Here is a 22894-nt window from a genome sequence, read left to right as displayed (position 1 = left end):
CCAAAACCATTTCAGAGATTTCCTAACCCTCTATTAAGAACAGCTTGTCTACCAGAATGAAAATATTGGTACTGGAGAAAACACAATAAAAATCAAAAAGTACACTTGGCTTAACTTTTCATAATTTATTTTTATTAATCTTCATAAGCAGGCACTAAAGAGTATAAAAAGATAAATAATCTATGGTCTGTACACATTCCCAAGTACTGTTAACTTCTCTGTCTCTCCCAGAGACCTGGTCAGTTCTCAATGGCAGGACAATTATTACACCTGCTGATCTGGTTCCAACTCACCCGTGTGGCAAGAGTTAGATGTGATCACTGAGGCCTACCTGGCTGAAGTTCAACAGTTTCAGCTCACCTTTCCTATCATTTTCAGCTGGGAAAGATGGAGAAGGTGGGTATCCTGGTGACACATGAGGGAGACTATACACATAAGGAGAAGAGGGAACTACTATAAAAGCAAAACAGGAGATTCATGGAGGGAAGGCATTCTTTGAACAGATACTGGGTGTCTATCCCAGTATATCTAGAAGTCCAAATGATTTTTGACCAAATTTACTTGTTCTTTAGCTGCCAGCTCTAAACAGACTAACTTCCAAGAGTGTTCCACTTATGTAAAACCACATCTGAATGTCCTTGCCATTCACAAAGCAAAAGTTTTGTAGAGCAAGTAAATATTCCAGAATATAGTTTTTTAACAAAAATTTGGCAACTGCAGAAAACATTTTAATGCTCTCATCCAGCTGTCTGCTTTTTATTTTTACCCTCTAGCTGCAGTTACAAATCCATAATACAGAAGATAAAGCCTTATCTCATGCCAGCCTCTGTAATGTCCTTGCATTGCGAAGTAAATTTTATACTTTATAAGATGTAACTCTGATGCCACAGAGCACTTCATCATCTTATAATACCTTCTGCCTTATTTTAAATACTGTTACTCCAGTAACTGGACTGACAGGACTTAGCAGTATACCAACAGAGAAGGGACAAAGCCTTCACTAATGATCCACTTGAAAAATCACTAACTTTCTTCTTTTTTCCATTTAAAAGATATTTCGTTCCCTTCGAATCATCTGTCAGCCTATGAAAAAACCCCAAAAGAAAACAAAACCCCAACCCCACAACCAAACGTAAGTAAGAAGCTGATACAGAAACAGAAGACAGAAATTGAAAACATAATTCATGGGTAAAAATACTGGCCACTGTTCTCCTATCTCACAATCAATATGGAGAATAGATGAAACTGAGACAGAAAACACATTATGTGCCAACCCAAACCATTATATGGTTCTGTTCCCCTTGCAGCTTCACAGATCATGTTATGGCAATATTAAAAGGAATTAAAGAAACAGTGTACAAAAGGAAGAGATGGCAGAGAATGTGACAGGAGACTTTCTCAAGGGTTACTTCAGAAGCCAGCTGAAGACCACCAAGGCTCTATAAACAACAGGCAGGTAAAGGACCATGAAGAATTAATCAAGCAGTGACTAAAATTGTAGTCTTATGATTTAGTGGATTTTGTCGTCAAGAATGCCTGGGCTTTCCAGGAAGCCAGCTGCTTGATGTATGAAGGCAGCAGCACTTCTAGAAAAGCTCTGAAGTTAATATGTTTGGCAGAACCATCTGCTAGATGGATCCCAATGCTGCTAGAGGAACACTGAGGCCAGGACAGTAGACAGCCATGGCTGCAGCTTCAGAAACGTGTTCCTAAACCCACTACAGAAAAGGTGTTCTGCTGGCTTGCAGAGTGGCTCCTGTTTGTCTTGGCCTTGAATGAAGGGTTTAACATGTTAATACTTTGGAAGGTTCCAGATCTGACACTCTATCCAGACAGCTGAAATAATACGTACATGACAAATCAGTATGGACTGCGACTGTCTGAGACAGACAATATGTGAGGAATACAGGTCAATGTTTCAGTATGAGATCATACCAAAAGCATTTCTGTGAAAGTCAGAGAGAAAAGGACATTGAAAACTCCACTGGCTTCTGGAAGTAACTATGAGACATTTAAATTTAGGTTCAGTTACTAAAGCATGAAAGCATTTTGTTCCACCTTCAAAGCAAATCTTATGTACAATAGCAGAAGTATTCTGGTGATGGGGATCAATCTGTTTGGAACAGCAATAAAAACAATTCTGTCACAGTTGTTCCTTTCAATTCTTGTCATCATCCAGTGCTTGTTCCAGTTTCAGAAATTAGATTACTTCAGGGCTTTTAGTGTCAGCGCTGCACACAAGGACAGCTACCATGTTACCACCTCCTACAATTTCTACTGACTTAATTTTATCTTAAACAACTGATGCTGTGATAAAATCCATCACCACTTGACTTTACCAGTTAGCACAGAGTTAATGAACAAAAAAATGATACATACCTGGCAGAAAAAGGCTAGTAATCCCTTATAAAGCAAAGTGACACATCTGCCCACTTTTTCTCTGCTGCACACCGGACAAATTAAGTTTACAGAAACAATTGCCAAAATATTTCAAAAGCACTTCAGTTCACCATATCACAGATTCCTTTGTGTCTCTTCTCTATTTATGCTTCTGGTCCTGAAGCTGTTTTTCTTGTCTTTATTTTTGAAAAATGGAGGGCAAAATGAAGTCCTACTTAACTTAATAGCATTATAAAATTTTTGCTTTGCCTTCAGTAAAGTTCATTCATTCTGGGATAAATACATGCTCAACACGAGTGATGTTCTTCCGATTATGTGATACAAAACACAAGTAAACAAGGAAGAGGAGACACAACAGTGCCGTAGCTGTGAGGAAGATGAGGAGCCCAGCAAACAAAGGAGGCTTCAGGGGTAATTGGATCAGCTTGCCTTCTGCTGGAATCATGTTCGTGAGGCTTAACATGTAACCAAGTGACCATGCTATGCTGCTATTACCAACCTGAAATAAAGACAGAAGAGTCCTATTCCCATGGAATTTTCAGTTAAAGAAAAGAGGTTCCAAAAACTCAACTGCTGATAGTGGCAACCGCCCCTTAAATTAGCAAGGAGAAATCTTTAGTGGAATATACAAAGAAGATACAGAACCATTTTAAATTACCCTTTTTTTGTAGTTCCAAAGGATGATAACAAAACTGGTCACTGGGCTAAAGAAGGTACTGGATGGGTATAAGGATGTGTGGTATATATGCAGACAGCCAATTATGGGATTTTCTGTGCAAGAAACATTCTTTAAACAGACAAAAAAAAAATCAACATTACTGCGCCAATTCCTAAAATTAGCACCTCACCTTAGCCACATCCTAGGATATAATTTAGTTCAAGCAAACAAAAAACACCACAAAGAGTCCCACTAACACAGACAAAGAGGAGGCCAGGGTGAGGTCCCCAAAGCAGGAACTTTTTACTATTTTTTGTTCTATAGTTGGTTTTGTGCCTGCAAATGAACCAACACTAGGCATTTCCATTTAATAAACAAACATAAGTGAAAAACTACTTCAGAACAGGTGAAACAACAGCAAAGGGAGTATGTTTTTATTGGCCCCATGGTCCTCCTGCTTTGCTATCTTTCCCCACTTCTAATTTGAGCAACGGATTTTACCAATTTTCCACTGTCCTTTTCATTAAGTCATCATCCTGCCACTTGATAAGTACACGATCAAGGGGCAAACATGAAGTGTCTCCTGTCCTCCTCCCACATGCCCAGGCTTCAATAATGGTTAGCCTATTTATATAAAAGACATAAATACATCTCACTGCCTCCTACAAATCAAACCACAACTTAAAAATAAAAACAATCCAACTCTCCTAAAAAACTACTGTTAAATAGAGTAAAAAAAAAAGGGGGATCAGGAAGCATTTAAAGAAAATGTGGTGGAACTCACTAAACAAGGGCTAGCCTGGAGAGCCAGCTACAAGACAGTATTTAGTTTACACTCAACAGAGGTTGTTTTCCTTTTCAAAGGGCTTGCACCACCTTTAAAGCTGTCAGCTACTGGTTGTAGGAGACCATAAGGGCCTAGAATATTTGGTCCTTTTTGTAGCTGTGTATATCCCAATATCTATTGTCTAACTGATAAAAAGAAAGCTACAGCAACAGGAACTGGAACACAACACATGAGCAAAGAGGTCAAATGGATCAAGGTGGTTTTTCATTGCTGAGAGAGGGGGAAAACTCTCATCATGAAGTTTAGAACTTTTTAACTTTTGCAAATCATCTAGCTCTAGACCTCACCCAAATTCCGGCCTTAGGTTAAGGTTCTTTTCATTAGTTGTTTTCACTAATTAAAAGGAAATATATTCCTAGCATAGCCTTAGAGAGACTGTGCTGTAACTCTGGGGTAGCTTAGTTGATCAGCTAATATTAGATCTTACTATTTTAGTAGGGGCAGATCTAATTAAGAGAATGTAGTTTTTCCTTTTGGGGTGTCATGATACCCCTAGTGATAAAACTAGGTAACACAGGTATTCATTTTAAAAAAGCCTTTTGGGGTTTTATTTTGCTCAGTATTCTTACAGTCTTGGCTAAATACTGAAAAATGTTGCTGTGTTTGGCTGCTCCTATCTGCTGGGGACAATACAATATACCTTTAAATATTAAGACAAATCCACCCACCCCACCCCCAGTCCAGATTAACATCTCAAAGTAAGATCTATGCTGTTTTCCTGGTAGAACAGCTAAACTTTGGAAGCTCCTCCAGGGCTGCTAATGGTTGTCCACCAGCGGTCAAAATAAGGCAAGAAAATCCTACTTGATTCCTTACTGCACGAGTGATAGATATGACTGTCAGAAAACATTGCTTTTGATTTCTCATTCACAGCTTGCCAGTATCTGCTGTAGTAAAGAACAGGCCACAAAGATCTACAACCTGTTCTTTTGTTGGTTTTGCATGCAAGTGCTGAAGCGTTTCCAAACTATATGGACATTAAGAGATAGTCTGGAATAGGGTTTTAGAATAAGTGCAGTAGCAGAGAGGAAAGGAAATGCATCTATCACACAAATATTGTAAGCCTTCTCTCTCTGTCAGCTGAAAGGCAATACCCCATGAAAATGCATTCTTATTTCAGAGAACCAGATTATGGCACAGATGGATGAGCCAGCTGAGGATGAAAATTGTCCTAGTTGCTTCAGCACTACTCACTGACTACAGACCTGCTTTGCCAGTTCCCCCAGGGCTCTGCTAGCAGACAGAAAAGCGGAGTTCTCCTGTCCAGCTCAGCAGAGTTAGCTCAAACTGACCTTGACTGATGACGTGTTTTAGGTACATCACTGCCTAGGGATTTGTTGAAGTACAACAAACTGGGGAAATGTGTTTAAAACACAAGTGGCTGATCTTAAAGCTTAAAGCTATTTTAAGAATCTAGGTAGCATCTCCAAGTAATGGAGATGCTGGAACCAGACTGAAATTGATGCTGAGGCTTGAAAAGTGGCTTTGTCTTATGCCAAACATTTGACAGTCAATTAGAAAGGCTGTTTATGACCATTTTATTTTTGTAGGCTGCATCTTCTGTCTCCTTCTAAACTTCTTTGCACTAAAATAACAGTAAGAGAAAATGTATATTACTCACCTGCTTTTGAAAATGTATCTGCGGCCAAGTTTCTGCATTAAAGTTGTAAGCATGTACAAGCAAGTAATAAATGAAATTTGCTGAGAAACAGTAGGATCTAGCATATATTTCTTCAAATTTAGGCAGCATAAACTGGAGCTGAAACCAAAGGTTTTTCAAAAAAACATGTAGATTATGAAAAAAAGAAACGCTTTTAGATTTTGTAACTAGAGAATATTTGAATTCCAATTAGAATTCAGTAGCATTTTTTAGAAACCCCAAGTAAAGGTACAGACAACTAGATACAGAGATTCAGAAAGCCTCTAATAGTCACATAGCTTATGTAGCAAGCAATGAAAATAAACATAAAACTGCACATTGAAGATTGAGGATGTTATGGTTTCTAAATTTTGCATGTCATCTCTACAGCATTGTTAAAACTGTGAAATGAAATTTTGAAACCTAGTCCAAGTGATAAACATGACAGAAATACTACATGGTTCGAAGCACAATGGAAAAACAAATGCTGAGGTTGGTACAGACCTTCTGAAAGGTTCTGAATGCTTGTCCAGTCCATGTTATTTTTATATCCCTCCTTTACAGATTTAAAAAGGAAAAGAAAAACCCCAAGAACCCTAAAGAACAAACAAGTAACCCACTTACCTGTGTCCAGCTCTGTGAACAGAAAAACCACATACTTGAGTTGAAGTCATCCAGGGAAAAGTGCCCAGATAAATTCAAAGCATTAATTGTATAGTAGAATCCAGAGAAAGCCTATAAAAAGGGAATAGATGATAGGTTACTTTCAGAACTACAGAAATCAAAAGCAATAAAGCTTGAAAAGAAATGCTGTGTTTGCGAACCTACCACAAAATTCCCTTTAGCTTTTGGCTGATGTATTCCATTAAAAGGACAGTCTTCTCTGTCTCTGCAAGCAGTGGAGTTAAACAATAAAGAAACCATCTCGCGGCACAGACCTGGGTCTCCTGTTCCATGGAAATTCACGGGCTGGTTTGGGTAGTAATTTGCTGGTCTCAGAGATTGTGTACAAAGGCTGCCAGAGAAGTACTTCATCATTAATGATGTATTATAATTTTGAGGGTAACATGGATTATCCACACTGGAACTGGCATTTGATTTCTGGGGGGAAAAAAAACAAAACCACAAGAAACCCCAAACAATAATGACTACTAAAAAGCAAGAAAGACCTAATTTGACATTAACTAACCCTTCATATGCATGCATGTATTTTTGTTCACTATCATGACTAGTCAGTACAACACTGATGATCAGTGTAATTCATAGAAACTCCTTTCTCAAAAATTCATTGCCAAGATCAGCAAAACACTCACAGGCCTTTTTGTCAAACGGTATAGAACTCTCACCAATTTTTAACAAATATGAAGACCTTTGTATGAAATCTAAGTGTATTTGCCCACAACAAAGCACAACAGAGCTCTTACTGGGGTCTCCAAATGCCATCAAAGGAAAGAGAACACAAGCCTAAGAACCTGCTCAGACAATTACTGAACACCTGCAAGAGCAACATAGCAAAGGGTCTTAAACTGACCTGGAGCAGCAACGCTAAAAGCCTTTTCTCAGCTTCATCTCTCCCATAGCATTGGTAGCTGTGAGTGTAGACATTGTAGTTATAACCATACAACCTCACTTGCAAAGTGCTATTGAAGTGCTCCTGAGAGTCCTCTGGGATAAATGAAATTTGAGTAGAAGCTCCTCCAAGATCCAGTGCACCCACAGTTTCTTTTGTGTAAGGATGGATCCATGTTCTCCAAAGATTTCTCTACACGTAAATTTAAAACCAAGACAAATTAGAAATATCATCTCCTGTCCTCCCTTCAAGCTTTTCTACTCTTTAGTTAACTGAGATTTCCCCGTCTTTGTTCTGAACCCTTTCCAAAAAATCATAGCTCTCTGAGGAAAACATGCAGATGTTTTTACACAAGAGGGATGTACTTTCACAGAGTGAAATGGTCTTGAAAGATGGAAAAAGGAATGCAACATATATTTTAACTCAACAGGACAGCACAATGATCAAAGCACAGAACTAGCCAGATCAATGTCTATCCTAGAATGTAGGGATTTGAAGTTCAGATACCCATGAGATCTTGAACAAATCTGGATGGAAATAGTATGCAGATTTGCTTGTTTCAAGGCAAGAAGAAATATTAAAGGAATAGAATATTAAGAGATCACAGAGAAGAAGAGTGAAAATAAAGTGCAAAACACAGACAAGTCAAATGAAAGCTCCATCAAAGTTAAAAGAACGAGGACCCCTAATCTGCATGTTTCCTTCACTGAAACTGCAGTGGCAACAGATCTGATCCATTCATCTGGCATTTCTCCTTATTGCCCAAAACATTTCCCAAGTTCTGTATTTGATAGTCACAGTGCCAAATATAGACTTAATGTAGTATTACTCACTGAGCATGATGAGATGAATGTATAGACAAGAAGAGAAAAGAAAGTTTATAGGCTAGCAAATATACTCACAATAAAATTCTACAGTGAAAGATTCCCATAAACAGCCCCTAGCAGAGCTTGACTCTTAGCTCATTGTCACAAGAAAGGTGAAATTTTCTCTCTCCTACTAGTGATATTCCACACGTAGCTCTTCACCCAACTCTCTAGACTAAACTGGTTTCACAGCTTTTTGCAGTCCATTCAGTAGTCCTTATGAATTTGGTATAGGAATTTGACATTTGGATTATTAAAATTCATGTGGTAGAAGACTGACACCACCCTGAAGTTCATGATGCCATTTTTGCTGCATGAAATGCACACGAGAAAAACGTTTCCAGAATGTGTGATTCCTGTACTGTTTTTCTTAACTTTGCAAGTCAGCAACACATTCACCGTGAGCTATCACTCACAGCACCAACAAGTAATTCCTGCTTATTTAATGGCCATGATCTAATAGGAGCCATTCAACCAGGACAGCTTAACAATAGTCAGCAGTTTGGTTGAAATTTCTTTCAGCCCAGCGAGGCAATCTGGAATAAGTGCAGTTAAAGCTAAGGGCAGCACACTCCTACCAGGAATGCAGATGAGCAGTTGCTGATCAAATTGGTACAGCTTTTACTCTGAATAAAATGGTACTGAATATCTGCATATAAAAAGGGATCTTCCAATGCATTCGACTACCTCCCAGCTATGAGGCTTCTGCCTGACCCTATTCCAAGTTCAAGGACAGCTTAAGTATCTTTATATTGGTATCACTTGGTCTGTACAAGACAGTTGGTATCGCAGCCTACTGCTCCATAGCCTTTTCAGCAGTATTGGAATGAACTCTGTATGAATGATTTCTGGCTCAGCTGAGGCACATTTGGCCACACCAACTTAACCACCTTCAGTGCTTCAAACAGTCTTGTCTGCTTAAGACAAGTAAGCCAACACTTCCAAACAATTTGAAGACCCCCTAAGCTGTGCACGTCCTTCACCAGTAGGGCTGCAAGGACAACAACCACCCAAGGAAGTCACAGAAAAGCAGAAGAGAACATCTTTAGCTGGCACCACTGTCAAGACAATCAATACCCATCACATTTAACATACCAATGCATTTAAGGGCAATCTAACTTTTCATTTCTAGGTAAGGCGTCCAATGTCATTTAGGGAAGAGCTCTTTTTTGTGTGTCAACCATTTTACCTTTGCCATATCACACTCCTGTAACAACATAGTCTTTGATTTATGTTTGCTTTGTTCTATTACTGACACAAAAAGACTCCGTTAGAAATTTCCGTGCAAAAGAGAAATCACAACACTATGATGCTTTAACAACCATGTTCTCTCAAACTTCTCATTTCTAAGAGAGAAAGAGTGAAAAGAAAAGCATGCATTTTTTTTCCACACACCTCTAAGAAATTTCCCATTAAATAGTTGGCCGTTATCCATCCATACACCCCTTCCTCTGGCCCAGTTATGATTTGCGCACCCCTAAATTCAAAAGGTTGTGCTCTGAAGTAGTTTTGAATGCTTGCAAGGACTTCATTGGCTGCCGATTCATTTTGCAACCTAAGCAATTCACAAAACACGAGACACTGAGCATCTGGAAAGGCAATTTCATGTTTACTGTTCACTGACTAGCAACTCAAGAAAACTCCTGTAATAACCTAGTAAAAAAAAATAGACATTGTTTATCTAAAGGGGAAGTTTCTGATAGGGAACAGTCACGTATCCAGCATTTTTTCAGCAAGCAACTCCCCCATTATATACAAACTTCACTCTTTATCATAGAAGTTCATGGGTGTTTACTTTCTTATTTTTAGTTTCTTTATTTTTAGTGAACTGAGTACTTTTATGACACCTGGTATTTGAAACAGTCCTGGAACCTTTCTTCCCACTATGTTTCGCCAGAGAACAAATATAGAAAGCCAGTTTGTGCCAGGGCTAAAGCCATGGACCCCAGGATCCACATCACATCACATCCACTCAGAAAACTCTGCAGTGTCTAGCTTCAATCTGCCTTTGCTGCCCATGGATGCGCACAAACATTATCTGTTTACATAACAATGTATTTCAAAGCAGATGTGAAAGAGAAAATTGAACTCTTGCCTTCTCCAAAATAAAGCAAGCATTTCTTTTCAATACAGCGTAACAGAGGATTTTTATGCAGAGCCGCTTTCCCTATCAAAAAAGTTAATTAAATTAAATTGGCTGGGTTCCATTTCCTTTTGAGATGGTTAATTTCCAGTGAGTAAAAATGCATCCAGTACATTTTTCACATTCTGTTTTCACAAACTGCTATGCTAGTATGCATACAGAGGAGTTCAAGTTTCTGCCATACCTCAGCAGTCTCATGCCAGCTGTAGCCCCCAGATAAACAGAAGTGTTTTTATGCAGATGAGCTGGTATTCTCTCTTTGACTTTATTCAGACAGTCATCAAAGGGCTTGGCAAGAGCTCCAGGGCTACTCTCATAGCTGGATATACCAGGGCCTAAAACAGAACAAGTAGATTGATTTCATTTTGCTTTGCCAGCTACAAATTAGCCCAATTAGCAAACAGGTGTTAAGAGAAAGAGATTTCACCCCTCCATCCCAGAATTGCAAACAAGGGTAGGACAGCTGAAAACTAGGAGTGCTTATGGAATAAACAATGTAGTGACTACTGTGTAAGACAGAGAAGACACTTGCAAACTGCCTGCCTGTATTTGTGTGTGTGTGTACATACACACCTATAGTACCAGCAGTAAGATATACAGTATACTCACATAACAACACAATGACAGCAGTGCTATATTCATGAGGAAAATAGGTTTACTTGTGGCAGATGCTGTAGAAAATAGCATGTCTAATGGATGTATAATTTCTCTGATCTGCTGAAGTATAGAAAAGCCCTCCTTTCACAACCTAAGACAAGGATTTTCTAATCTGGTTTGCCACAACTGTCATGGACACCATGGCACCTTTAAAGCTCACTGCTCTCAACTGAAAATAAAATAAAAAAGCTTCTGTAAGGAATTGTTGGTGCATAGAAATGGCTCTTGAATTCATAGAGGTACAAGTCTGCACTGGTGCATGAACTACTAAACAGCTTTACAAACTTCCAAAGTTTTCAAAAATGAATACTGAACAGCTTTCCAAATTTCCAAAGCCTTCAAAGAGCAGGAATGAGAGTTACACCATGCTGCATAAGGCATAACTATTTGAACAACTAACATCAAAGTCTTTCCTGCCTTGCTCAATATTCCAAGAACCAGTAGGATCTCAGCTCGTTCAGGCTCAACTTGGGTGTGAATAAAAACATCCCTTACTAAAATTCCCTGGCTGAGAAAGTTGCGCTGAGAGAAATCCAGGCATTCCCATGAAGCCATTGCCTCACAGAGAACAACTCTATCTGAACTCCATGTACTTCTCCTGTCACAGCCATCTCTTGCACAACCTGATCCCAAGCTAAGCAAAAGGTGGTTCTTACTGAGTTAAAATGAGAAACCATTTATGCTTAGTCACATTGCCATGATAAAAACAGAGAAAAAAATTGTCAGACTTTACAGATTCCACACTCCACAACTCCCTTTTTCGACACTATGAACTTAAACATTATCATGAAATCATTAGACATTCACAGCCCTGGTTTTGGAGTAAGACTTGCTAAAAGTCTTAAGTCTAGCACAAACAGGCCTGAAGCTGGATTAAAAGATGTTACCAGAGGAAAACAGAGCAGCAAATGCTGTTTTAGATCCTCAGCAGCTGCTGTGGCCTCACACTCCCTGGGTAGCAGCAACTTCCGTCTTCCAGTGTTCAGGCAGAGCAGGTCATAAGGCAGTGACCATTTTGTTCTGGACTGCCTGCTTTGCCCATGCTTAGAGCTTTACTAGGACAGATCAACTGCACTATATAGAAAGGGTTTTGATATGGACTTGGTTCCTTCACACAGGGGTAGAGGTACCTAATAAAGGCAGAAATGAAATCACAAAACCACCACAGAACTTACAGACTAGTTGATCATTTGACCTTCAAAGTTCAGTAGGTATAAAAAAAGTCTGCTTCTCAGTATGCCCACAACCATCCCCCAATTTAAGGCTACAGTTAGGTCACTAAAGAAACCCTGACAGATGTGTTCACCACTGTCACCCACAGATTAGCTGGGGACCTCTCGCATGAACCCTCTGCCTCCTCCAGTGCAGAGTTATCCAACACTAAAAGAGTAAACCCTGGTGATTTTGTACACTGGAAGATGAGGAGCACTTCAGTTGACCATGGTTAAGGCCATGGACCTAAACAGTTCACAGCAATTTGGACTCCTCCATTTTGCAATGTTTTGTATTCCCCTGAGGCAGAACAAAACCTAAACCAATTAAAACAGATTCACAAAGCACTCCTGTGTCATTTTTCGTGAAAAAGAAAAATGCAGTTTCTCTGTTCATTTTTCTCACACCAGAATTCCTAAATGCAACATTTCTAATGAGACAAGACATGAGCTAGCAGAATGTACCCTTCACCATTCCAGCAGTCTGTAAGGACACATCATCAGAGACGCAACAGTGCATTACTTCTGTTCCTGTTACACTTGCTTTCCTTTCCTTGCTCAAAACCCACTAAGAATGTCCACACATATATTTAATGCTGAAGATGAGAATGTTGGTGCTGTTAAGAAACCATTGCCTTCTACTCCTAGTTACTCATGGGCCTCTGTGGCTACATCTCCAGCATCTATTTCCAGACACAAAGAGTCTGGAATGCAAGATTTTGTGAGATCATGACTGAGACAGAAGGGAAGAAATTCTCTCGGAAAACCACAGTTATTATCAGAGATCAAAAAAACTGCATTGAGGCTCCTAAAATGCCCCACCATCTCCTCTTACCTAACTTGCAAACCCAAATCAGTACACTAAACAAAGTCAGTGTCGTAAGAGGATAATCTAAAGCTCATTTAACTGAAAGTAGCATAATTTACAATATTTGGCTTCCTGTAGAAATCCCTTATGGATTAGGTACTATTTAATAAGAGATTTCTCTCCCTTGCCTGGCCATCTGTCTTCACAAAATGTGTGGAATTTTCGTATCTTTGAAAGCTTACTCAAATGTCACTGAAGTTGACTAAGAGTTTCAAAAGCTGTTATGAAGGAACCCACAACAAGCCATTAGAACTTATACTTAACCATACTGGAGTGTGAGCAAAAGTCAGCCTAGCCTGTCTGCAAGGAATCAACTCAAAACCTCAGATAAAAGACAAGGCAGGGAGCCAGTGGTACCTGTGGGACACCACCTAGCAGCACACAGCTACAGGTCTTCCTGAGCTGAAGGCCAGACCTACATAATTGATACAACTCTCCTGTCACAAACTGTTCTGCCAATTTTACTATTTTACTTGATAACTCTATTAGATACTTCCTAGTTCTGTAATATGGAGAAACTTAATTAATGGCTAACATCTAACGAGGGCTAGATCCCCATTCTTCTCAAACACTTTTTATTCCAAGCTATTTTAAAATATACTTTTTACTCTTATTTTAAAGAAACACAAGGACTAAACATTTATAGGTCTTGATTCTCTGTAGGTTGAATTCTGTCTGCGCTGCTCGTGCACTGCAATGAAGTAAATCAAGTTTAGTCATAATTTCCTCTCTGTTACAACGATTAGAGCATCCTGCTCTATCAGTAGGAAAAGAACTAATGCTGACAGATACAGACATAGTCTTCACAGTTCTCACTCCCCAGCACTGAAAAGGGAACACAGGGGACAAAGAAAAAAAACCAGTGTAAGTGAGGCTAGAAAAAAATGAGGAACTTCCATTTGAGCTCACCTTTCACATTGCACTTGAAGGTCTGGGTTACTACTCCTGTGTCATTTTCTTTTTCTGCTGGCCATTCATAGACATAGACTGTAGTTCGAGAGGATCCAGCATCAAGGACTATTCCATACTGGAGAGAAAAAAAATAAGACATTAGATGAAGAAACAAACAGTGACAGCTTAAATGCCCATATGCAGCTGTACTTCACTGCACCACCAAACACTTTAGAAAATGCATGCACAGGGTATTATTTACAAGACAGATTAATTATAGTGTTAGGTGCTTAGGCGTGAATCCAACAGCCAAGCACAGAATGAATCTGGCTGCTAACCAAAGAACACGCTACATATCTTCAATAATTAATTCAGCAGGGATGGAGAATGCTCATCTCCTTTCAGCATCAGGTTCAAAATCCACATTGACACATAGATATCTTACACTGTGTTAGAACCTGATTTTGCAGGAAGTTCATTTCCCATTATCCCAGTACATTCTGTGGAACACTGAAGGGTTTGATACCTAAGCACAGGCTTTAGATTCAAGGATGCACAAGAGATCCATAAAGCTACAAGCAAAGAGGTAAAGTACACAACAGTCAACAGTAAGAATGATGTAACAAGCCTGCTTTTTTCGAATTGCCCCATAAACCTCTCCCTTTGAGTGGTTTAGGCAGTCCACCTTAGAGATTGCCTCTGAGAACAGGCAGTGCTAGAATGTGAGTCAACAAAGAGTAGAGAATTAATATTACGCTGTGATTATTTATGAAATAAACCAGAAAGAGTTAAATTACTTGCCCCAGGTCTGTTGGACTCTTTGTGGGATTAAAGCACAGGTTTCTTCATCCCATCCCACTGCTCACCTGACCAGTCTTTCCCCCTTTCCCATATTTTATGGCAGCAGAAAACTGTAGCAGCTGGGAAGACAATCTCATGAAGGGAAGAAAACTGAAATTTTGCTTAACTTCTTTATAATCCTTGACAGTATGTTAAGCTGCCCCTCTCTTCCAACGTCATCTAACTGGTAGGAGTCACACAGTGCAAAGTTCATTTCTCTGTTAACCTTTTTTCTTTTAAAACAGACAGATACCCAGGAGCCTGACAATACTGAAAAATGAGAGCCTCCGTCTGGCTGGAAAGCAGTAACAGCCCTGTAGGAGGCTGATAAATTTCATCCCACTGCCTCCCTCAGGAGCCTCAAGTCTGACTGAGAAAGATCACTGCTTTAGGTGGCAAACCATTCAGCTTCCACACCTGATTAGTTCCCAGCCTCTACTGTAATCCTACTAACTCCAGGCCACCAAACAATACTAGCAATACCAGTCTAGTCTGTTTCATAGAGGACTGTAAGGTAGTGAAAATTTCATTTATATTTATGCAGACAATATTTACCTTGATCCACCAAAAGATGAAAGGCTCCACAGATACTGTCAAACCACTACATGATCAGGTTCTGCTTCAGTAACTACTTTATCAAAAGATAATTTGAGTGTATTCCCCCTCCTTGGAAGAGAGATGAGCACTCTGAAGGTACATAACACAGTAATGGTCAATCTGCTCAAGGGCTATTAATTAAATCTAGTCTCTGTCAGCTCAAAGTGCCAACCATAAGCTTTTAACTTAGCTACTTTTAGAGCTAACTGCCATGCCCAGGTAGAGCTGGGAGATAATGTAATGGAATAGATTAGTCAGACAAAACAGAGAGACAACGTTAACCCAGAAAAGTTTCATTGTTCTGTTTTCTAGTCCAGTAGAAGGAAGAAAGAAGAAAAGAGGGGGAAAAGTGACCTTAGGGAAAATGCTTTTTTATGAGGTTTACTGTTGCCTCATGTACCTCCAACACAGAGGTGACCATGCTGCCTACAGCATGAAGTAAATGCACCATCTTGCCTCTTGGGTTTGGCAGAACACTTTGACTACTCTACACACTTAACAGAAACTAAACAAAAAGCAAGGTAACAATAAACCAGATTTTGTGTCTCTAAAGGTGCACCCATACATTTATTTTTTTTTTTTAGCTCGTATGCTACAGATAACACAGAGAGTTACCAACAGAAGAACAAGGCCATTTACAAAGAGTAAGTCTGTTTACATCGTGTTGTTGCTGTATTTAATTTTAATCAACCATTAATGTCAGGACACTCCTATTTCCGGGCTCATTCATGTGTGGAGGGTTTCACACATACAAAGGTCCTCCCTCTGCTCCTGAAGAACTATTTCTTGTGAGTCTTAATCATCCACTGAGGACTACACAGCGTCTCAAGAATCAAACACAGGGTTCTCCATATCCCCTGCATTAGCAGGCTTAGAGCCCAAAACAAAATTCAAAGCCAAGGCACACCTGGTAGAGGAACCACCAGTCTTCCTCTAGAGCCAGCCATAAAGCTGTTGTGATACAGTAAGCAGACCTCTACTCCTAAACCAGCTCCAGCTAGTCAAGGTGGTTCCAATGTTTCCTCAAAGAGTAATGTAAGCAGTTTTATCCTTCTGGATGTGAAACTGAGTTAATGACAAACACAAGAGATGTGTAGGCTGTCTTTTAGATTGTGGCTTCAGCCTTGTCCTTGCTTCAGCTGGGATGCACATTAGTCCAGTCCTGCCTTGCACAAAAATTGGTGGGACGTAAGGCTGCTGCAAGCAGCAGTTTGGGGTACAACAGAACATATACTTGAGGCAATGTGTCCCCATGCAAGATCACAGCACACACACCCTGCCACATCACACAAACACATAAAATGGGTATCAGAATACAGTTTTATCCCATTGTCTGAGTCACACACCACCAAATGATTCAGATAAAGCCAGAGTTGTTCATAATCCCATGAAGTGTAATGAGGCATAGCCTATCGCTATCGGTATGTGAACTACCAGTTAAATATACACGCAGATGGAAAGGTAGAAAGGACTTCAAAGAAGAATCTGACAAGAGGATCGTGGGAAAAAAACAGAACTCAAAATGCCAGACTGCACAGCTTCTCTGTAAGGGTAATTTCTACAGTTTTGTCCTCAGTTGTATACATCTCTCATTGAAGAATCTGCACACATGTTTCTGGAGCAAGGAAAGCCTGAACTTGAGAGTATTTCAGTTTGTCTTTTCCAGTTTGATCTGCCGCCCTTCATGAAGCTACTTTGCTTCTTTTAATATCCAGCAGGTCCCAACATGTGGCAAATCACGAAATGCGCACTTAAAACCAAATGCTTTTGGTATACAGGAGCAGTTTGCAAAGATGTCAGCATAAACTTCCCAACTCTGCCTTGGGGCAGAATTTAAACTCTGGGTATTGCCCACTTCAAAATTATGTTAAATTATTTTAAAATTACTTCCAGGCTCTGGCAAAAATAAAAAAAGGCATGAGATATTTTCCTCATTTGGTCTTTCAGTCTTGGAGAAGACATTGGGTGATAGGCATCACAGAGAGGGAATCACGTTCCTCCTTTGCCACTGACTCTTGACCAATTCTCCTTTTCTCTCAGATTCAGTTTTCCCATGACAAAAATGTGTTTGAACATTAATTTATGATAGTAAGCTCATTTTTATGGCTCAAGCCATAAAAATTAGTTTAGAAAGGCATATTAAATTAAATATCAGTAAAAACATTGTTCTCCTTCCTGAGGCATTCTAAGACTTACCTTAAGCCCTGGGGAGAGGATCTGTTGCTGATTTATCTGAATCACTGCAATAGCAATGACAAGAACTATGCTTAGAAAAAGCAACACTTGGGCAACAACACTTGGGGTTCTGGTGAGCATCCTGCAACAACAAAAAGGAAAAAAACACTTAAGGAATGTGAATGGATTCAGTGATTCTCTCTTAAAGCCTGAAACCCTGAATCAGTTGAGACTCATAAAATCTCATTACATCAACTAGATTGTACTACAGGAAAAATCTGTCTTCTCCTCACGAACTACCTGGTGTTTTGCAACCACTAACTTCTTATTGTCTAGAAGGGCTGTGTCTGTATTGTCATGCTAATGATGCCAGATTTCACCCTCGGTCTGCTCATTTTCCACAGTGCCTACATGTAGATGCATGCTCACCATCTCCCACGCCTCAGGAAATGCAAGCAGCGGGCAGGCAGGCTGGGGCTAGTGCACACTCAACGATCCCATGTGATCCTACAACACAGATACAACCACAGCCATGTAGACACAACGATGCAGGCTGCTGAGTGCAGCTGGTGTTTCTGCCAGAGGTGCAAGGTCAGTGTCTATAAGAGATACAAGCTGCTTCAGCAAAAAAGAAAAAGAGGTTTTAAGAACATTAAAGTAGGCATCTGTCTACTAACTGCTCATGAAAAATGTGTGCATACTAATGTGGAACCTATTATTATCACTCTGCACTACATAAAAAATACAGTTTAACTCAAAGACTTTGTGATGAAAAGTTGCTAAATCTAAGTAAATCTAGCATAGTCATGTTGGACAAACCCAAAGGTGACATGAAACATGCATACTAATGACAAGGCTATTTATATGTTTGTATCCTCTAGAAAAGTTTCCTAGAATTCAAATGTGGTTTAGGTTTCCTATCATTTCTGTTCATCCTCTAATTTTCTATGTCCCTGACCAGACAGCTCTTAACCTCAAGAGGCCATTCAGTACCTCCGAATACTGGCAATCCACATACCAAAAATCCTTATGCTCCACAGGGGTTGAGGAGGAAAGAGGCAGCTGGTGGGAGATGGCAAGCTTAGCAGTGTCAGAGGAAAACAAAGAGAACTTTCCTGCCTTTCTCATTTCAGAAAACATTTGTTTTGGCATAGAAATATCAACTTAACCTAGCATGATCTATCCTGACTCCTAACTCCTAATTCTTCCATACTGACAGTAGAATACACCAGTGGCTGCTCAGCAATTCCAGGAATCACCAATGCCAACCTGTCCTGAGGACAGGAGCTTAAAGGTGGTCTACAGTCCATGGCCAGAGCACATTGGATGAGCCCCACTGTACCTGCAACACATGGTCTTCTCCTTAGCTCCAACCAGAGCCAGAGGGAGAAGGCAGAACAAACACTTCCTCACACAGTTTCCATTTTATAAACCCCATGGGTTTTTCAGCCTGTGTACCCATGGTCCAGCATCTTTGTTCACATTCAAAAAAGAATGAAATTTTTTTTCTTCATGGACTAGCTTCACACTGAGCTTTGCCCACTTTTCTTCCTATTTCTTGCTATTTCTGTTGCGAAAACTAACTCAGATTGGCTTTTGGAAACTCTTCGTTTCAGTCTGACACAACTCACTTCCAAACCATCATTTTAACACTCATTAACTCCCTTTTCTAAATCCATATGGGCTCCTTGTTAATTGCCTATCTATCCTTCCAGAACTTTCTTTCTTGGCTTGGTAATAGCTTTATTATCTTAATCATCAGTCAGTTTTAAGAGAAAATTACCAGCCACATTGGTGATTCATTTAATTCTATTCATTGTTTTACTATCCTGAGGCATTCAAACATCATGTTCACGAAGCATAAACGGTAGAATGAAATCTTTCTTTTACTATTAGAGAATATGTGAACACCTACACTGTAACCTGCAGATGATGTCAGGGCATACTAATTAGAAGTATTTATACAGATCAATTCATTTTTGAAGAGAGACAGCAGATTTTTAACTACATTTAACTACATTTATGAATAACCATCTGGATAAAATACTTTAGGGAGAGAAAAAGTCTTTTTCTTTAGCTTTCAGTTCTACAAGGATATATCCATAATTGTAAAGTGACTGAAAAGGAACTATGCTTGCAACCTAATATACACCAGTCACTCCAGGATCAAAGCACTGTTGTTCAGTGCTGGAAAAAAATAAGTCATCATCAAAGAAAAAACACTCAGGGCAAATGACTCTTTGAAAAACTAAAGCATTACTAAAAAGGAAAGCAGTAATAACTCTTAGACTATTAACACTAAACTCGTGACTGCTTAAATATTTTCTGCTGCATCTGTTTGTAAAGAGCAAAGAGAAATCTTGGGTTTGTTGAATTTCTCATGTGCTACCCTGGTACTGGGATTTGTCTTCATCACACATGATTTCTCTTTTCAAAAATGACAGGAAGAATATAAGGTAAGGGTAGATCCCTTAAAACATTCCTCATGCAATCTTGTCCCATTGGCAATGAAGACAATTTCATCAGAGATAATTTGCAAATTGTGAATCTGTGTATCAAAAGGACACCTACAGTCCCCGCCCGTGTGAAGTCATCACACAGCTGACACCTTTGCTATCTTGCCACATAACTGGATCACAAGCACAGGGCTGTGTTTACTTTCAGCTACACTCATCTAAGACTCACATACATACCAGGCAATACAGTCATACTTGCCCATTCAAGAAATTCCACAGAGATACCAGACAGGAGTTCATTCACTCCACATATTAAACAGAGTTGTAAGGTAAGGAATTCTTGCTATCATTGCACACTTGTTGGCAAAAAAACAATTAAAAGACGTTAATGGAGAATCAAAAAGCAGTTGCATTCCATTATTAAAACAACATCCTCCTGAAGCAAGAAATAGCATAAATACATATTTTCCATTCCCATTTAAGTACGCTGGGCCACACAGGAGCACATTGGAAGGATCACTTTCTACACCTTACCTGCAAGCAAAAGGAATTCCCGCCTGGAAATGAAAATGGACTCAACTTCTTCATGCCACCAACATTTTAACTAAATTAAATGCACACTTGTAAAAATGACTGTGCATATTACATGCTGAAATTCCCTTGAAACACCAAGCCATTTACTTTAGATACAGACCTGTTTGTTCGTAGGGTGGGTATGTAAGCACCATATGTATCTTTCTTCACACTATAACCTGATGGATACAAACACGTTATCATTTCAGACGAGGTCGCCTGGTGAATGTTTTAAGTGCTAGCAAAAAAAAAAACAAACAAAAAAACAAACCCCAACAAAAAAACAACAGAACAAACCCAAAACACCGTAGCATTTTAAACCCCACGATGAAAACCTTCGAGGAGGTTTCACACGCCTCCCTTCGGAGGAGAAATTAAGTAAAAATAAGCACATGGATCCAAAATTCCAGGTGGAGCTTTCCCTCAGGTCATTGCAGTCCTGGGTGGGAAACCTTCACACGACGATTATGAATTGCGAGAATACCCCAAGTTATCCCCCCAAAAAACGGCGGAGAGACAGAGCAACGCCCCCTCCTCGACGGCCGGAGTGGCAGGCGCCCACCTCCTCACCTCAGCCCGGTCCCCGATCCAGGGATCCCCCGGCCCCCCTCGCCGCATCCCAACCTACCTCCTGTCAGCCGCGGCTTCCCCGCACCGTGCCGGGATGAGGAGTGACGGGAGCGGGGCGGTGGCGGCTGCGAGCGCCTCTCTCGCCGCGGCTGGGGGGGGCTGTGGAGAGTCACTGGGTGGTTGCCCGCCCTCTGCTCCTGTATTTCCAAATAGATTAAAAACAAACAAACGAAAAGAAAGAAAAAAAAACCAACACAATAAAATCCGGCTGAACTGACCGAAGCAGAGGGAGGAGGTCTGCGGCGGGCGGACGCATCCGAGGCGTCCCCGCACCGGGAGATGTGGCGGGGGGCGGGGGCGCGCGGCTGTGCCCGCAGGGATGCGCTGGGGGAGCGGGGCTGGAAGGGGGCCGGGAGGGGGCCCGGGGTGCCGTACTTCCCTGCCAGCCCGGCTCACGCACGGCCCTGCTTCCCTCCCTTCCCCTCCATCGGCTGCTCCCTGCTTTCCGGAAACTCCGATTAGGATTTGGCGGCAGCTGGTGCGGCAGGGTGTTGCTGGCCTTCCCTAAATCACATTCCTCAGTTCCCTCCCAAAGCGAGGACAGAAAGGGGTTTATCTAGAGGTGACACTGGGGGTCAAAGAATCCCTGCCTCTTCTAAAATGAACAGGTGCTTTCTCAGGAGGTCTTTTCTCAGCCCCCAGAAGTTAGTAGCCTGCCACTCTCAGGGCTACCTGAGAGTTCAAGTGTGTACTGACACTACTTATTTTCTAGTTTTGCTGGAGTTCTTGCCAAACCTAGGCCGTTCAGTGAAGCTAGCACATGTCCAGAAACATAAGTAAAAGCAGTGTCACAGATCCTGCCCTGTCCAACCTGTGTGATCAGCTGCAGTCAAGGATCATCCTACAGCCTGCAGGATGGGTTTACCATGGACATGAGCTCTGGAATCATAGTGAGATACTTAACTGCTTTGCTACCATTTGCTCATTGTTCCAGAATTCAGATTCACATAGTGTAAAAACCCTTTGATTCCTTTTCTCATAATGACCTTGATGAATCTTAAGTATCTTTGGTTTTTGAATAAAGAAAGAAGAATAAGAAACCAGCTGCAGCCTTGTGAACCATCTGTAAGCATCCTTTCACAATCTACTCATTTTGGGGGTGGAGGGTTGTCATTTTGGGGGTTGTCATCATTTTGATGACAACACATTATTAAAAGCTGGTTTAATGATGATCTTGGGGAATCAGCTCAGCTATTTCTAGCACATGAAGACAAAGCCTTCCATCGCTCCTGATTCGCTGTCTGTTGAATGTAAATTCTTTTTTTTTTCTGTATCATTTGCATTCCTGAGTTCCATTCCATTTCTTCTCCCATCCAAATGTATTTGTTTTAGGGCACTTAGTCCAACCGACTGTGTGGTCAGTCACCTCAATCTGCTCAGGTCAGGTGTCCATTTAAAGTGACAAGTTAGCTGGATTGCTTACCCCACAGAAAAGCATATTATTCTTATACAATCAAAGATGAACATTTTGAAATAGAAAATAAAATGTCAACCAGTCCTACACAAGTGACAAAAATGTAATGCTTGCAAAGAAAGCACACCCTGGCTTGTATACCATCTGCTTCTATAAAAACAGACATACAAGATTTTTTTTCTTTCTGCACCATTTCCAAGAGCTGGGCTCTTGAACAAGCTTCTCTTCTTGTGACATTTACTGCTATGCTAAAACCATTATAGCAGCATAAGTGATATGGGCTATAAAATCCCCTAACTGCTTCAAAGTCCAAAACATTGCTTCTAAATCAGACTATGGTCAAGATTCCCCTCCAGGCCTGCCCAGTGTCTGTGGCATGGTAACTGGTTTCATTGGTTCCTCCGCTTCAACCCAGGGGACCCATCTTAGATCCACTATTTTATATTCTTTTTTTCCTAA

The 22894-nt window shown here is 40.4% G+C and overlaps 1 protein-coding gene across 3 annotated transcripts; it reads right to left on the bottom strand.

Moving 5' to 3' along the window:
* Positions 1-110: 110 nt before the first annotated feature.
* Positions 111-21345, bottom strand: ENTPD3 (ectonucleoside triphosphate diphosphohydrolase 3). Of its 3 annotated transcripts, XM_032707105.1 has the most exons (12): positions 21020-21211; positions 20513-20570; positions 17792-17869; positions 17384-17504; positions 13769-13886; positions 10308-10458; positions 9376-9535; positions 7076-7306; positions 6373-6645; positions 6169-6279; positions 5527-5664; positions 111-2899 (listed from the first exon to the last, which is right to left on the bottom strand). In XM_032707105.1, the coding sequence occupies exons 4-12, from the start codon at positions 17501-17503 to the stop codon at positions 2666-2668; spliced, it is 1536 nt and encodes a 511-aa protein (XP_032562996.1). In that variant the 5' UTR covers position 17504; positions 17792-17869; positions 20513-20570; positions 21020-21211; the 3' UTR covers positions 111-2665. The 3 variants fall into 3 exon arrangements, with proteins under 3 accessions (XP_032562996.1, XP_032563003.1, XP_032562987.1); XM_032707112.1 differs by lacking the exon at positions 17792-17869 and having other exon boundaries at positions 21020-21345; XM_032707096.1 differs by lacking the exons at positions 20513-20570; positions 21020-21211 and having other exon boundaries at positions 17792-20375.
* Positions 21346-22894: the final 1549 nt, after the last annotated feature.

The sequence above is a fragment of the Chiroxiphia lanceolata genome, chromosome 1, assembly GCF_009829145.1.
Source record: "Chiroxiphia lanceolata isolate bChiLan1 chromosome 1, bChiLan1.pri, whole genome shotgun sequence".
Taxonomy (NCBI): Eukaryota; Metazoa; Chordata; class Aves; order Passeriformes; family Pipridae; genus Chiroxiphia; species Chiroxiphia lanceolata.
This window is presented reverse-complemented; position numbering and strand designations above follow the sequence as displayed.